The 12,437-nt window shown below is 33.7% G+C and overlaps 1 protein-coding gene, 1 long non-coding RNA gene and 1 pseudogene across 3 annotated transcripts; all 3 read right to left on the reverse strand.

Moving 5' to 3' along the window:
• Positions 1-4,694: 4,694 nt before the first annotated feature.
• On the reverse strand, positions 4,695-8,532 carry LOC106437418 (annotated as a pseudogene).
• A 197-nt stretch (positions 8,533-8,729) lies between these two features.
• LOC111208792 lies at positions 8,730-10,539 on the reverse strand. Its single transcript, XR_002660690.2, has 3 exons — positions 9,852-10,539; positions 9,662-9,740; positions 8,730-9,558 (listed from the first exon to the last, which is right to left on the reverse strand). It is a non-coding gene; the product is annotated as an uncharacterized LOC111208792 (long non-coding RNA).
• A 152-nt stretch (positions 10,540-10,691) lies between these two features.
• Positions 10,692-12,382, reverse strand: LOC106416166 (protein YIF1B). 2 transcript variants are annotated; one of them, XM_013857001.3, is made up of 5 exons: positions 12,261-12,382; positions 11,791-11,966; positions 11,606-11,704; positions 11,372-11,523; positions 10,692-11,291 (listed from the first exon to the last, which is right to left on the reverse strand). In XM_013857001.3, the coding sequence occupies exons 2-5, from the start codon at positions 11,962-11,964 to the stop codon at positions 10,904-10,906; spliced, it is 813 nt and encodes a 270-aa protein (XP_013712455.1). In that variant the 5' UTR covers positions 11,965-11,966; positions 12,261-12,382; the 3' UTR covers positions 10,692-10,903. The 2 variants fall into 2 exon arrangements, with proteins under 2 accessions (XP_013712455.1, XP_013712454.1); XM_013857000.2 differs by having other exon boundaries at positions 11,791-11,970; positions 12,261-12,377.
• Between the last annotated feature and the right edge of the window lie 55 nt (positions 12,383-12,437).

A 12,437-nucleotide genomic window follows, 5' to 3' on the forward strand; every position in this document is an offset into this window, starting at 1 on the left:
CCAAACCATGTGACTTGGGACGCCAAGCTACTAGGTAACAAAGGTCCTGGATAATAAGATCTCAAATCTATAGATCATGTCTGGAACATAATGGAACCACATATGAAGGTGTCGACACACACATGAATGTTATATAAAAGATGCATAAAAGAATAGCACTTGAACACAAAGATATAAACGAGGATCAGAACCCACGTAAGTATGAGAATGCATTCGTAAGACTAAACTGAGTCAAGAAGAAAATGTGAGGGTTTTAAAGTATCTAAAAGAGAGATGGGCGTATTGGTCATATACATATACAGAAACGCCATCTGATAAACCAGTGAAATAGATGGATCTTGTGAGGTAAAGAAACCGTGAGAAAAGGCACATGATCACGAGGTCTAGAGTGTTCATGTTTCCTAATAACAGCATTAGATCATAGCTTGTTACACAAGGTACTCACAGAGATCAAAGGAACAGATTATAAGGAGATAAACTCCTATGTGGTGGATGCTGCTACAGATTTTCGAAATTGAAAATGGTCTGGTCATAAGAAAGAAATTAGATACAAATGATGTAGTAAGCAGCATATGGATCACTGGATAAGATGAAAGAACAGCTTCGTTCCTAAGCTGATTCATGGACTGAAACCTAAAGCGGCTGCATATAGTATGTAAAAGAAATTGATCACGCATGATCATTGATCTTGGAGTTGTATAAAAGACAATCCAATACAGTCCATATACTTGAAATTCCTTGTGATTATACTAAACCTAAAAGAGGCATAGAATAAATCTATATGGGTGCCCGGCTAAAGGCGTCCGACCCTCTGGCTAAAGGCGTCCAACACTCCGACTAAAAACGTCCGGCCCATCGGCTAAAAGGCATCCGGTCCTTATCCCTTGATCACAGACTAGTAGAAACAAAAGATCAACCATCAGGTTGCAATCCGACATCAGATCCCCTAAGTAAGGATCCGGCATAGCAGAACGGTCTGCTGCCGTATAAACTCCACAAGGCAAGTAGTGGACACTAATAGACGAGGTCTATGACCCGGTCATGATTCGGCCAGATTGATACATGGTCGATGGTAACCATAAATCGCCAAAGTAAAGAGCAGTTGATAGTAAACGATCACGTCTAGACTATGGACATATGCAAACACAATTTGCAAAGACCCAATAGTGATCTCCGAGGACAATGTGATTCACATTGCTTAGCACATATGCTTTACCGGGACACTCGATGTCAAAGGACATGAGAAACGACCTAAGAAGTCGAAATGGTCTAATTACGGTTCAGTAATGAAACTGGCCGATTACTCCCATCCTATACATACAGGAAATATCACGCACCAAGATGCGTAGAATGTAGAACCTACAGTGAGGTTCACATCAGGGGGAGTAGTGCGTGTTGTACTCTTTTTCCTTCATCATGGTTTTGTCCCACTGGGTTTTCCTGATAAGGTTTTAAGGAGGTAACATGAAGCGTACTACGAATCCTGTATGGTTATGGTATCCAAGAGGGAATGTTATAAATCATGGAGTGGATTGCCATTAACCAGGCCCGGTCCAAGACCGGCCCAATACCTAGAAGATGGAGGGACGGCCGAAGCCTAGAGAGAGGAGAGAGAGAGCCGACTTTAGGAGAGAGAAAGACGGTCACAAAGCTTAGAGAAAAGGAAACCCTTTCCTTTTCTTAGTAGATGTAATCTTTCCATTATTATGTTTTAATAGTTTTCCTATTTTCTGTAGGATTAGAATATGTACACTTTCCTTTTATCTTCATCTTGTAATCCTTATATAAAAGAACCCCCTTGATCATTAATAAGAACACAGAAATATTCAGTCTCTAAACTCTCTAATTACAACACTTATAAAATATTTTATTTCTTAATTTAGTTAACACTGTACTTATAAGGCAATTCTGCTAATAACTCTTGTCGAAGTTAGCCCTTTTTTCAAAAAAAAAAACTCTTCTCGAAGTTCGAGTATTTATAACGTTGGTATAATCTTATACTTGGATCTGATTGACCAGTTCAAACTTCAAAGCAAGGTACTCCTTATGAATTTATATATTTATACTGTATATAGCATCTTTATAAATACATGATGGATGATTGGTTAGACTACGATGGATGATTGGTTAGACTGTAACCATAAATATATTATTGTATAATTAAATTTGTTAGATTTTTAATGTATATGTAATTGATGTACATGTAATAATTAAATGAGAAAAATAGAAGAAATTCTTTCAACTTAATTTTTATACTACTTTCTAAATAGTGGTTTAAAAAACAAGGTTGTTACGATTATTATTTTTATTTAACTTTGAAAACTAAATAAAGCATAACTGGTAATTGAGAAGTCATTTTATTGACTTATTCTAATGTGTCATTCATAGATGTTTAAGAAAATTCTAAAGATAATAATATCATAACTAACCAAAATTCATCGGCAAACTTAGACTTGTAATTTGCAAAAGGAAAAACTTAGACTTGTAACCTAATAAGTAACAATTATGTACTGTATTCTTTTTTATTTTTGTCGAGAAACAGGAATGGCTGAAATATGTTTATATTTTGGGAGAAAAATCACCTTTTGGTCCTAGTAATAATCTCATTGTCAGAATGACTGCTACATGTGAATACTGTTTTCTCGGGAAAACTATGATGAACAGTTTTATGTTTTCTACTTTAACCTCAAAATTAGAGCACGTCCATCGGTTGCTTTTACATAAAGTTCTAAAAAATTTAAATATTAAAATAATAAAAGAAGGAGAGAGAAGGTTAGAGAAGCTCTATACATAGTACTTTTAGGAATGGTTCTAAAATTTGTGTTGCTATGTGTCAATATTAGTGGCTTATCATTTACCAACAAAATTAATTTTAATCAAATTTTTTTATTATGTTATAATATTATTCTTTAGTGGTTTGTATACTGATTTTTAGAACTTCACGGATGGTGGTGCTCTTAGGAACACTCTCCAACGTGTTGAAATTCAAGGTTTGGATAACTACAATGGCGTTGAAGTCTTTGTAGATCTTGTAGGGGATCTGGATATTAACGATGCAAAGCAATTCAAGTCAGCGTAAAATCTAAATATCGTTAAAAATAGGCCAAAACCACTAAAAACGTGATGAACATGCTTCATATATATTTGAAGAAGGTGCTTGTTTTTGTTGCTGGCTAATATGATCTTCGAAGCCAAGCCAAATTCGTGTGAGCTTTATCATTCTGTTGACCTGGCTAATTTGTTTCTTTCTGGTTATCATGTTCATGTCCTACGGTCATCCCAGTACCTTCTTGGCCTCTTGGTTGACTAGGTAGACCGTGTCCCTTCTCTTTTGCAGGTTCTGATGGTCGAGGCTTGGTGTTGCTTCCTGCCAGCCCGTGTTCCTGAAGGCGTGGTGTTCATGTAGTCGGCTGCTGGGTTGGTGGTGTGCAGCGGTTCTTGGACTCTCCTCCTTCTGAATAAAGCTCGATCTTCGTCTGGTACGGGTGTTACTGGTCTCGGACCTTGCTGTTTGTGCATGTTGGAAGCGGATTAGGAGGTCATACACAAGCTGTTCTTGGTTGGGCCTTATCACAAAGAGCTGTTAATCGGGTACGCCAATTTCTACTCGGCTCAGACTCTCGTATTCACTGTGGTCCCCCCTTTTGCGGCAAGCGTGTTGTGCCGATTTTGTTGCGGTCCTCTGTACGGCTGTAATGTCTGTTGTATCTGTCCGTGTATAGCTTAGTTAGAGTTTTGTTTAGTTGCATTTCAATTCTCTGATTCTTGTCTCCTATGTAATTCTGTCAAAAATTCTTAAAATTGGTAATGAATCTTAACATTTTTACCAAAAAAAAAAAAAATGTTCATGTTAGTTGGGCGGCACAAACTAATGTTTTTATCCACATTAATTGGGTTGTAATTAATTTTAACAATCATCCCTTAAACATTATTTGTGAAGTGATTTCACACATGTCATTTCCACAATTATTTTTACCAAAAAATATGACATGGAATATAATAATTAATGACATGGCTTATTGCTAAATGTGATATAGACAACTATATTTAATGTTAAATTCAATTTTTGCCAACTTTTAATAATATGGTAATAACTCATAAATCATCATTAAAAAAAATCTATTCAGTTGACAAAAAAAAAATCTATTCAAATATATCATTAAATAATATGATAATAGAAATATAAATATTTTAAAAATTTCGAAATATTATTGAAATATACTTTTATAATCAAATTTTTTTTATTATTAAACAAGATTTTCAAAATTTAATACAATCTTTGTAAACAAAATTTAATACACGCATTTTAAATTAAATTTTTAATCGTAATATCATTTATTTCTTTTGATATCTACAAATTTTAAAAATTCTGTTTAATTTTATATTTTGATAATTATAAAAATTTATATCAATTTTATGTTATACAAGTTAATTTAATATATTTTAACCAAAATAAATAAATGAAAATTATCTAAATTAAGATTTTAAATGTAAATTAAATACATTTTTAAATAAATCAAATTATTTATTTTATCTTAATTTTATGCTTAACTAAATTAGTATTTAGTATTTATAATAAAATATTTGGTTAAAATAATAAAATCTAATATTAACAAATTTTATTTTTAAATATAATTTAAAATTTTATTGTTGTAGATGGTGCAGGAAAACACCTAGTTATGTATATATATCGATATAAAACCAAATAGCCTAGGAATTTCGAATTCCAAATCTTGATATCACATTAAATCTTCTTTAGCTCTTTATAAGACTTTCCCTGAGGTTAATACAACAACAAATTCTGTATTACACAAAAGTGAAATTAAATTTACGCTGCAGAAGTTAGTCTCAGCTGTTGCTGTTGAGGTTCACCAGTCATTGGATCGTTTGTGTTTTGGCTATCCAAGGGCATGTACTGCGACATAATCGTCATGATCTCTGAATCCATATAAGACTGCACATTGGTTTTGACACAATAAATAACTATCGTTAGAGATACTCATAATGATGAATGTGAAGGTTTGTAAAGAGAAGCAAACGTGTAAGAAAACATACCCTGAGACGATACTTGTAGAACACGTAACCAGCTACACAAATGCCTGCAACTGCAGGTAGAATAACAAATGTGAAGAACCACCCGATTCTTGATCCGCTTCTCTCTGCAGAAACAAAAACATATAAATGAGAATATGATAAAGTTCTTGTCTTAACTATTTTTCTGGACATTTACCGATACAAGTGTCTTGGTCTTTCATATAGAGACGATTGCAGAGCATTTGCATTTAAAACTACCCCATTTGTTCTTACACTTGCATCCATCACATTGACAAGCTGATTTCTCCTTGCATTCATCAATGTCTAGTATACAGAAATGAACCAGTTTAAGATAAACTAGATTGGAGAATTTGAAATTTTTAGTGAAGAAAAGGTTTCACCTTCACATTTAAGACCATCCCCTTTGAAACCTGGAGGGCGACGACCTCCGGATGCCTCTGAGTTCTGAATTCAAAAATTTGGAGAAAATCATTAGAAACAATATGAAATTTGGATGAAAATTTCAAACCTTATGGCATTAATACTGAATAAAAAAACAGAGAAAACAAGTTGAGTCACTGACCAAGCAAGCTAAGAAAGTTTCACCCTTTCTTATTTCAGACCAGCAGCCTCCTTGATTGATCGAACATATCGCAGGTCCATAAGGGCTGTTAATAACATTCAAGTCAAGCAAAGATAACTTCATTTTTCAAACCAGAACACAAAATGTTTCTAGTGAAGTTTTCCAAAAAATAAAGAAATTTAAGAACATACGCTCACATGAAGTATAGCCATCTCCTTTATAAACATACGCACACCATTCACAACAGGGCATTTACAAACTCTTCCCCTAAATGTGTCCTGATAGAATCCAATATAGGTGAAAAACCTATCAGTATTATGAGATAATTTTATTAAATATTCCGGTTACACTAACGTTTTGTTGTTATTAGTCAAGTACCTTGCAGGCTGTTACATTAGATTTCTTGTCTTGCCAACATCCTCCATTTGCTTCAAGACATTCATTTGTGTTCAATATCTGTTTCAAAAGTGTGAGAATGTTTATTGAGTATTCTAGTACCACAAGAAGATCAGGTTACTTGAGGAATTGGTTTAACCTCCACTTTGACAGATCCCAGGTTAGGTTCTTTCCTTGAAGCCTGAACATATAGCCTTTAATACCGCATTTCTCTCGAGTTTACCTGAGCAATGAATCAGATTAACAGCTTAAGAATCCTTAACATTCCAGTAACACATTCAAAGCAAAAATGTTACAGTGAGAAGGAATGAGTCAAACCGCGGTACTGAGCATTGTTGATGATCAATGTTGGCAAGATTGTGACATCCCCACGGTCTCCTTGTCCTAACCGAAGAGCTTGCTCGGCTTTCAAAACCTCATTTTCCACATCAACTGCAGGATCACCCATACATTTCTTGATCTTTTCAAGTGGCAAACCTGAGAATATGAAAATTCTTAAGTCCCGGAATGTAAAGAAAAAGGATATGAAAACGAGTGTGATGTCTCTTACCGAGAGATTTCACAACACTCTCTGCACATTCTGTGCTATACTTCTTCTCCTTCATTGAACACCTGATGTGAAAGTCAGTCACATAGTCCCACGGTGGGACTCCCACCAAACCCAAGACCTACTATTCTCTTTCGCTACTCTATGAACACACAACTGTCTCAAGTTCTCGAAAACAATGTCTTTCCCGTCGTACCCATCTCCAAAGTCTTGTTCAGGGTCAGGAGCACAATACCTCCCTCGGTTTATACACTGAGACTTGCACTGATTGCTCGAAACATACTCTTTAGGACAAAACCATTTGATTATTATTTTTACACTGAGACTTACACTGGTTGCTTACAATTTAATTATTATTTTTACAATAAATAAATCAAATATATTTATTGATAAATTTTAGCTGATTTCTTATTTAAAACTATCCAATATATTTTATGAACTTGCATAAAAAAGTAGATAGAAAGGAGTAGGTAATAATTTTTGGCAAAATTTTGAAAATCGGATCGGACATTGATTCGGCCTAAGTCAATGGTCGGACAGGTCTAATGGTTCAACCGGGTTCTAAATTTTAATTTAATTTTAGATTAAATAATTATTTATATGTATAAATATAAAATTATTTTTATAAAATTTTATATCACTGTTAGAATTTAAAAATGATATGAAATAAAATGAAAACTTTAAAAATAATATAAAATATAATGAAAAACAATTTATTTAGATAGATATTTTAAAAGTAATATGATTTTTTATGAAATTTTTATAAAATTTACAGTTTTTAATATTTTTTTACTTGAATTTGAAAAAACCGGATTTTGATATCGAACAGGGTCACCGGTTTTACCGAGTTTCACCAATTTTGTAACCGGATTTTTCGGTTTTTAGTACAACTCGGAACCGGTTAGAAAATTTAATAACGGTCCGACCGGCCGGTCCGGTCTGATTTTTAGAACACTGCTTTTTGGTAAAAAATCATAAATACATCCTACTATATAAAAGAGACTAAATTCAAGGCTTTTGAGACTATCCACCTCAGCCAAAATATTCTCATCCAAAAAGAATTAGAAATAAATGTCATTTAGAAGATAATTAACTAATATACGACTTTTGATATTTCTAGAAATTTCAAATTTGTAACTGCTAATTTATTAATAGAATCATATATCTATATTGAATTATGTTCTATTTTTAATCGTTAGACTTCAAGGGTAAATAAATTATTAATTTATAATATATATAGTTTATAACTTTATATTGTAGTTATAAATAAAGAGAAAATAACCGGGGAGGGTGAAGAAGCTCATGTAAAATTATGTAATTAAAATGGTAAAATGGTGAGTATGATGAGGTGAATCTAAGAAAAATTGTTGTATAAATTATGGTGCTTTATTTGTCCATTATAATGATTTAAAATAAAATATATATTCACATAAATAAGTCAATATTTGTTGTTTTTTTTTTTGGTAAGATGTTAAGATTATCATTTTCTGAAAGGTTACACTGTTGTTTTTAAACAACTTATTACATCAAGGAAACAAAAACAATCAACAACAACTCAGAGTAAAAAAAGCCTTAAGGAGGTCTTATACAAGAAAGATAAAAAGAAGTAGAGAAGAAGAGAAAGAAGAACTTGCCGGGTAAGAGAGGAGACGGTCACGCATCATACGGTCGAGAGAGGCAAGGATGACTAATGAAGGTGAGGAGACAGCTGTGAACACACGAGCATTACGCTCTTTCCACAGCAGGTAGATGGCTGACTGAAAGTAGAGCTTGATGACTGGAGTAGCATGCGCATCTGCGTTGACGCGAGGTTGATTGATTCAGGCTGCAACAGAGTGTAGATCAGCCTGAGGAAAAATCCAAACTTCAGTAGCAAAAGGCTCCTATATCAAGCGAGAGAAAGAGCACTCAAAGAAGAGATGATGGTGAGTCTCTATTTCCAGATTACAAAGGATGCACGTTCCGAAGACATTTAACCCCCAACGCCTCAAGCGATCCTTGGTTGGCAGTCTTCTCCGCAAAGCCAACCATGATATAAACGCATTACGTGGAATATGTTCCTTGAACCAAATAGTCTTGTATTTATAAGAGTCACAACTTCTAAAGCTTTTGATACCAATCAAGTTTTTAAATTTTTTAAAGTAACAGTTACAATTTTTAAAGCCAAAATCTATACAGCGACAAGTCTAAAGACCGTAAGTCTCTTCTCATTTGCTTGAATCTCATGCCATTTTTTCATTATTATTAGTAGTTTCTACAATCACATACAAATAATGGAGATAAAAGATAATTAATGAACAAAAATAGAAATATAATTCATAAACTAGTATTACCCCCGTACTACTACGTACGGGCACTAATATAAAATATGTTTATTTTGAACATACTATTAGAATTTATAATTAAGATAACATTAAAATTTTGATGTTTATAATTTACAACAGTTCAATATAGACACAAAATATATAATGTTAATATTGTTTCAAAACCAATATAATCAGTAAATATGATCGAACAACAAAAGTATATATCTTACAACAGTACAATTTGTCAACTTAGTTTTGAGGTTATTATATTTTGTAGTCATTTTCTTATTCTCTCACTCATGTTTATTTTTTTGGTCATATTCTTTTATATTTCTTTTTATACAATGATGCTATTTGCTTCGGCATTTCTTTTTATGAGGGAATCTACAAATTCAATAAAACTATTTAAGAAAAAAAAAATCAGAAGTGTATATTGAATAAAAAAATAAGATATCACCACATTTTATAGATTATAAACAGTTAAACACACACAAGAAAAATATGGAATACTTACCGAATCTAGATAATAGACATAAGTCTTCTTTCTCCTACAACCCGAATTTCTTATGCCCTATTTTTTTATTTCTAATTATCACAACATTTTTCCTTTCTTCTTTTCTTCTTGTTGTACTTCTCAAGTTTTATAGGGGCCATGGAAGTGTGATTTAAGGTGAGCCTCTTACTCTCCTTCCCTGAATTATCACCAAAACAAATAAACGTGTTCCATAAATTGATAATTAGTTTAGTCTAGTTTAGTCCATTATGAAAATTAATTGACCTATTGTGTTTACGTACCTTCTTCTCATGTTCTTCAGCATCTAAAATAATAAAAGAAAAGAAATATATAATATCGGTGCTTTTTTCCTTTGAAATGCTAAAATAGATGAAAAAAAGCAAAGCGAGAAATTTTCTAAAATTAAACCATAGAAACAGATTTGTAAAATACCTGTTTTTGTATAACATAGTTAGGGATGGTTATTGTTACCTTTGTTGCTGAAAAAACTTTGATTTGTCATTTATTTATTGGAGAATTAAGCTTTCGAAAGCTTTGAAACATAAACCATGGCTGTAACTGGTGAATCAAAAAAAGAATAAATGGAATAGGAGGAATGAAATAACATGAATGGAATGCAGTAGAAAAATGGAATAGATCCATTCAATTTATTCTTTAACAAAATTGTTATGGAATTGTTTGTTTTGTATTTTGTTTATTTTTTTAAAAAATTGATGGAATGAACATTTCATTCCATTCACGTTAAATGGTAAAACGAATTCATGAAACTAATCGAATTGATCATTCCAAAGTTTTCTATTCCAAAAAAAGGTAATCCAATTTCAGCCCATATGTTTTTTTTTTTTATAGTCAAGGACTCAATAATCGTAAAAAAGAAGAATATGATACAATAGAAAAGCAAAAGGAGAGAAGAAGGAGAGAGAAGGAGCTTAATAGAAAGTAAAACTGTTTTGTCAAACTTATATAAGAACAAAACAGTTTTAAATCGTAACTGTTATTTTAGAACGTGGAATTTTTTTTGTCAAGAAGTGGAAGTGATAATGTGAGAAATTTTAGGGTTTAGTTATTTCGAATTTTAGAAATTTTAGGATCTAACATTATTTTTTGTTGCATTTTAATTTTAATTTTTTAAACAGATGCCATGTGTCAAATTTTGATTCGCTAGGTGATTTGTATTTTAGTATATAAGGATGCGTGTACACCAGAAAATTTGGAATTTGTGTCCAAAAAATGTGATCGATTTATGTAAAAAGTTGCATGAATCTATAACATTGCATGGTATGGATTTTCTTATAAACGGTTCGGTGCTAATCAAACAAAAACGTAAATCTGTTATAAAATGGTAATATAACAAATCAGTGTTAATAACGTAAATAGAAAGAGACTAATACAATGATGTTGAAGAATAACATTTTCTTCACCACATACAATGTCAAGAATGTTCAAACTTCTGCTACGAAGTACCAATAAGAAGAATTCACAACAAAAATCGTTTATTGGAAAAACAAAAAAAAAAACACTTTTCAGAAAAGCCAATTAACACTGATGTTACCAAGCCATATCAAAAGAGGGAACTGGACCAAGGCCAAAAACAGGAGGAGGTAATGATGTCTGCTTGAATCGTAACTCCTAACCTCAGCAAACAGAACACGTTTCATCGTCTTCACCAAGAAAACCCCAGTGCATAAACACGTGCATGGCATCAGCGCATAATACGAGTATCCCCACATGATCTTAGCAAAACCGGCAAGGCATAGACCCGCAAAAGCATAGCCTCCATAAGCCGCAATGTCTAGCAAAGGCGCCTCTGCGCTACCAAGTGATAGAAGCGTTACTTTCAAGAGCATCACTTGCAAAAACCAACCAACCAATCCTTTCACAAACAGCCAATTCAAAGCTTCCGGTGAAAACCTACATGAATTCAGGTTTGAATCATTGAACCATTAAGACTCAAAACGCTGAGAGAGAAGCATAGGGTCATAAGAACATACTTTCCGTCAAGTCCCAGTGAAAGGCCAGCAAGAACAACGTACGTACCAAATGCCATAAAGGGAATGTACAAGTCTGGCGCATTGATATCATAGATGGGAGGCTTGTATGAGAGCCTGCCCCCAACAGGTTCAGAGATTCTAGCCCAGTGTCCCTGATCGTTTGAAGCAGAAGAACCAACACTAGTTTTAAATCAAAGGTTTCAAACAGAAGGAGAAAAGAGAAGACAAGCTTACCCGGTGAAGGAAAGGAAAGAGAACAACCTTGAGTTTGTTCCTAACATACTGGTCATTCACTTGGAAGTAGTATTGGGGATCAGAGAAGTAACGAGTAATCTGTTCCAATGTTCAAGAAGAAGAGAAACAAGTAAAAAAAGTGAGGTTAAGAGCGACGTGGAATCACCAAAAGAAGTAACACTTACATTGCTCTGCACATACTCAGAGCTTGATCCAAGAATCCTCTCCCCGTAGGCACCCAAACCGCCACGGATAAAACCAGAGGCAGGTCCAGTGAAGGGATTCCCAAACGGACCAGGCTGAGGGTTTCCAGGAGGTCTTGGCATCCCTGGTTGAGGTCCCATGTTATTATTGTACATCCCTGCCTATCAAAACCATTACCACAATTCTCTTCTAATGCCAAATTTCAATATTGTGAGACTAAAATCGATCATCACATGATTCAATCCCCAGATTCTTATATCGACGCAGTCAATAGTCTAGATCACGACAATGCATAACCAATTCAACCCTAGATCTACAACAGTAGAATCCAAATGATCTCGTCTCACAATCTCAATAACACAGGCAATCAAATCCACCGGATCGTAACAGAAGAATACAAAAGAGAAGTAAGAAGTGTGACAACAAATACACACAAAGCAAGAAAACTAACCCGAAGGTGAGGGGAAAGAGATGAAAGCGTCGAATCTGAAATCAGAGCTTTCTTCTACGGGAAACAATGGAACCGCCGAAATGATCTGCGCCGGGTGGGTCGAAGAAAAAGAAGGCCTGTGAAATGTATTCTTAAGTTGGGCCTATAAATATCCTTAATGGGCCTTAATATTCTTGT

Source organism: Brassica napus, chromosome C8 (assembly GCF_020379485.1).
Source record: "Brassica napus cultivar Da-Ae chromosome C8, Da-Ae, whole genome shotgun sequence".
In the NCBI taxonomy this organism is placed as follows: Eukaryota; Viridiplantae; Streptophyta; class Magnoliopsida; order Brassicales; family Brassicaceae; genus Brassica; species Brassica napus.

What these genes read in the sequence shown, in the direction of transcription:
- LOC106416166 (XM_013857001.3), bottom strand. Translation starts at nt 11,964, where the DNA reads ATGTACAATAATAACATGGGACCTCAACCAGGGATGCCAAGACCTCCT. An exon ending in CTGAGTATGTGCAGAGCAAT is followed by an intron (nt 11,705 to 11,790) that starts GTAAGTGTTACT and finishes ACATTGGAACAG; the next exon opens with ATTACTCGTTACTTCTCTGA. An exon ending in TCTTTCCTTTCCTTCACCGG is followed by an intron (nt 11,524 to 11,605) that starts GTAAGCTTGTCT and finishes TCAAACGATCAG; the next exon opens with GGACACTGGGCTAGAATCTC.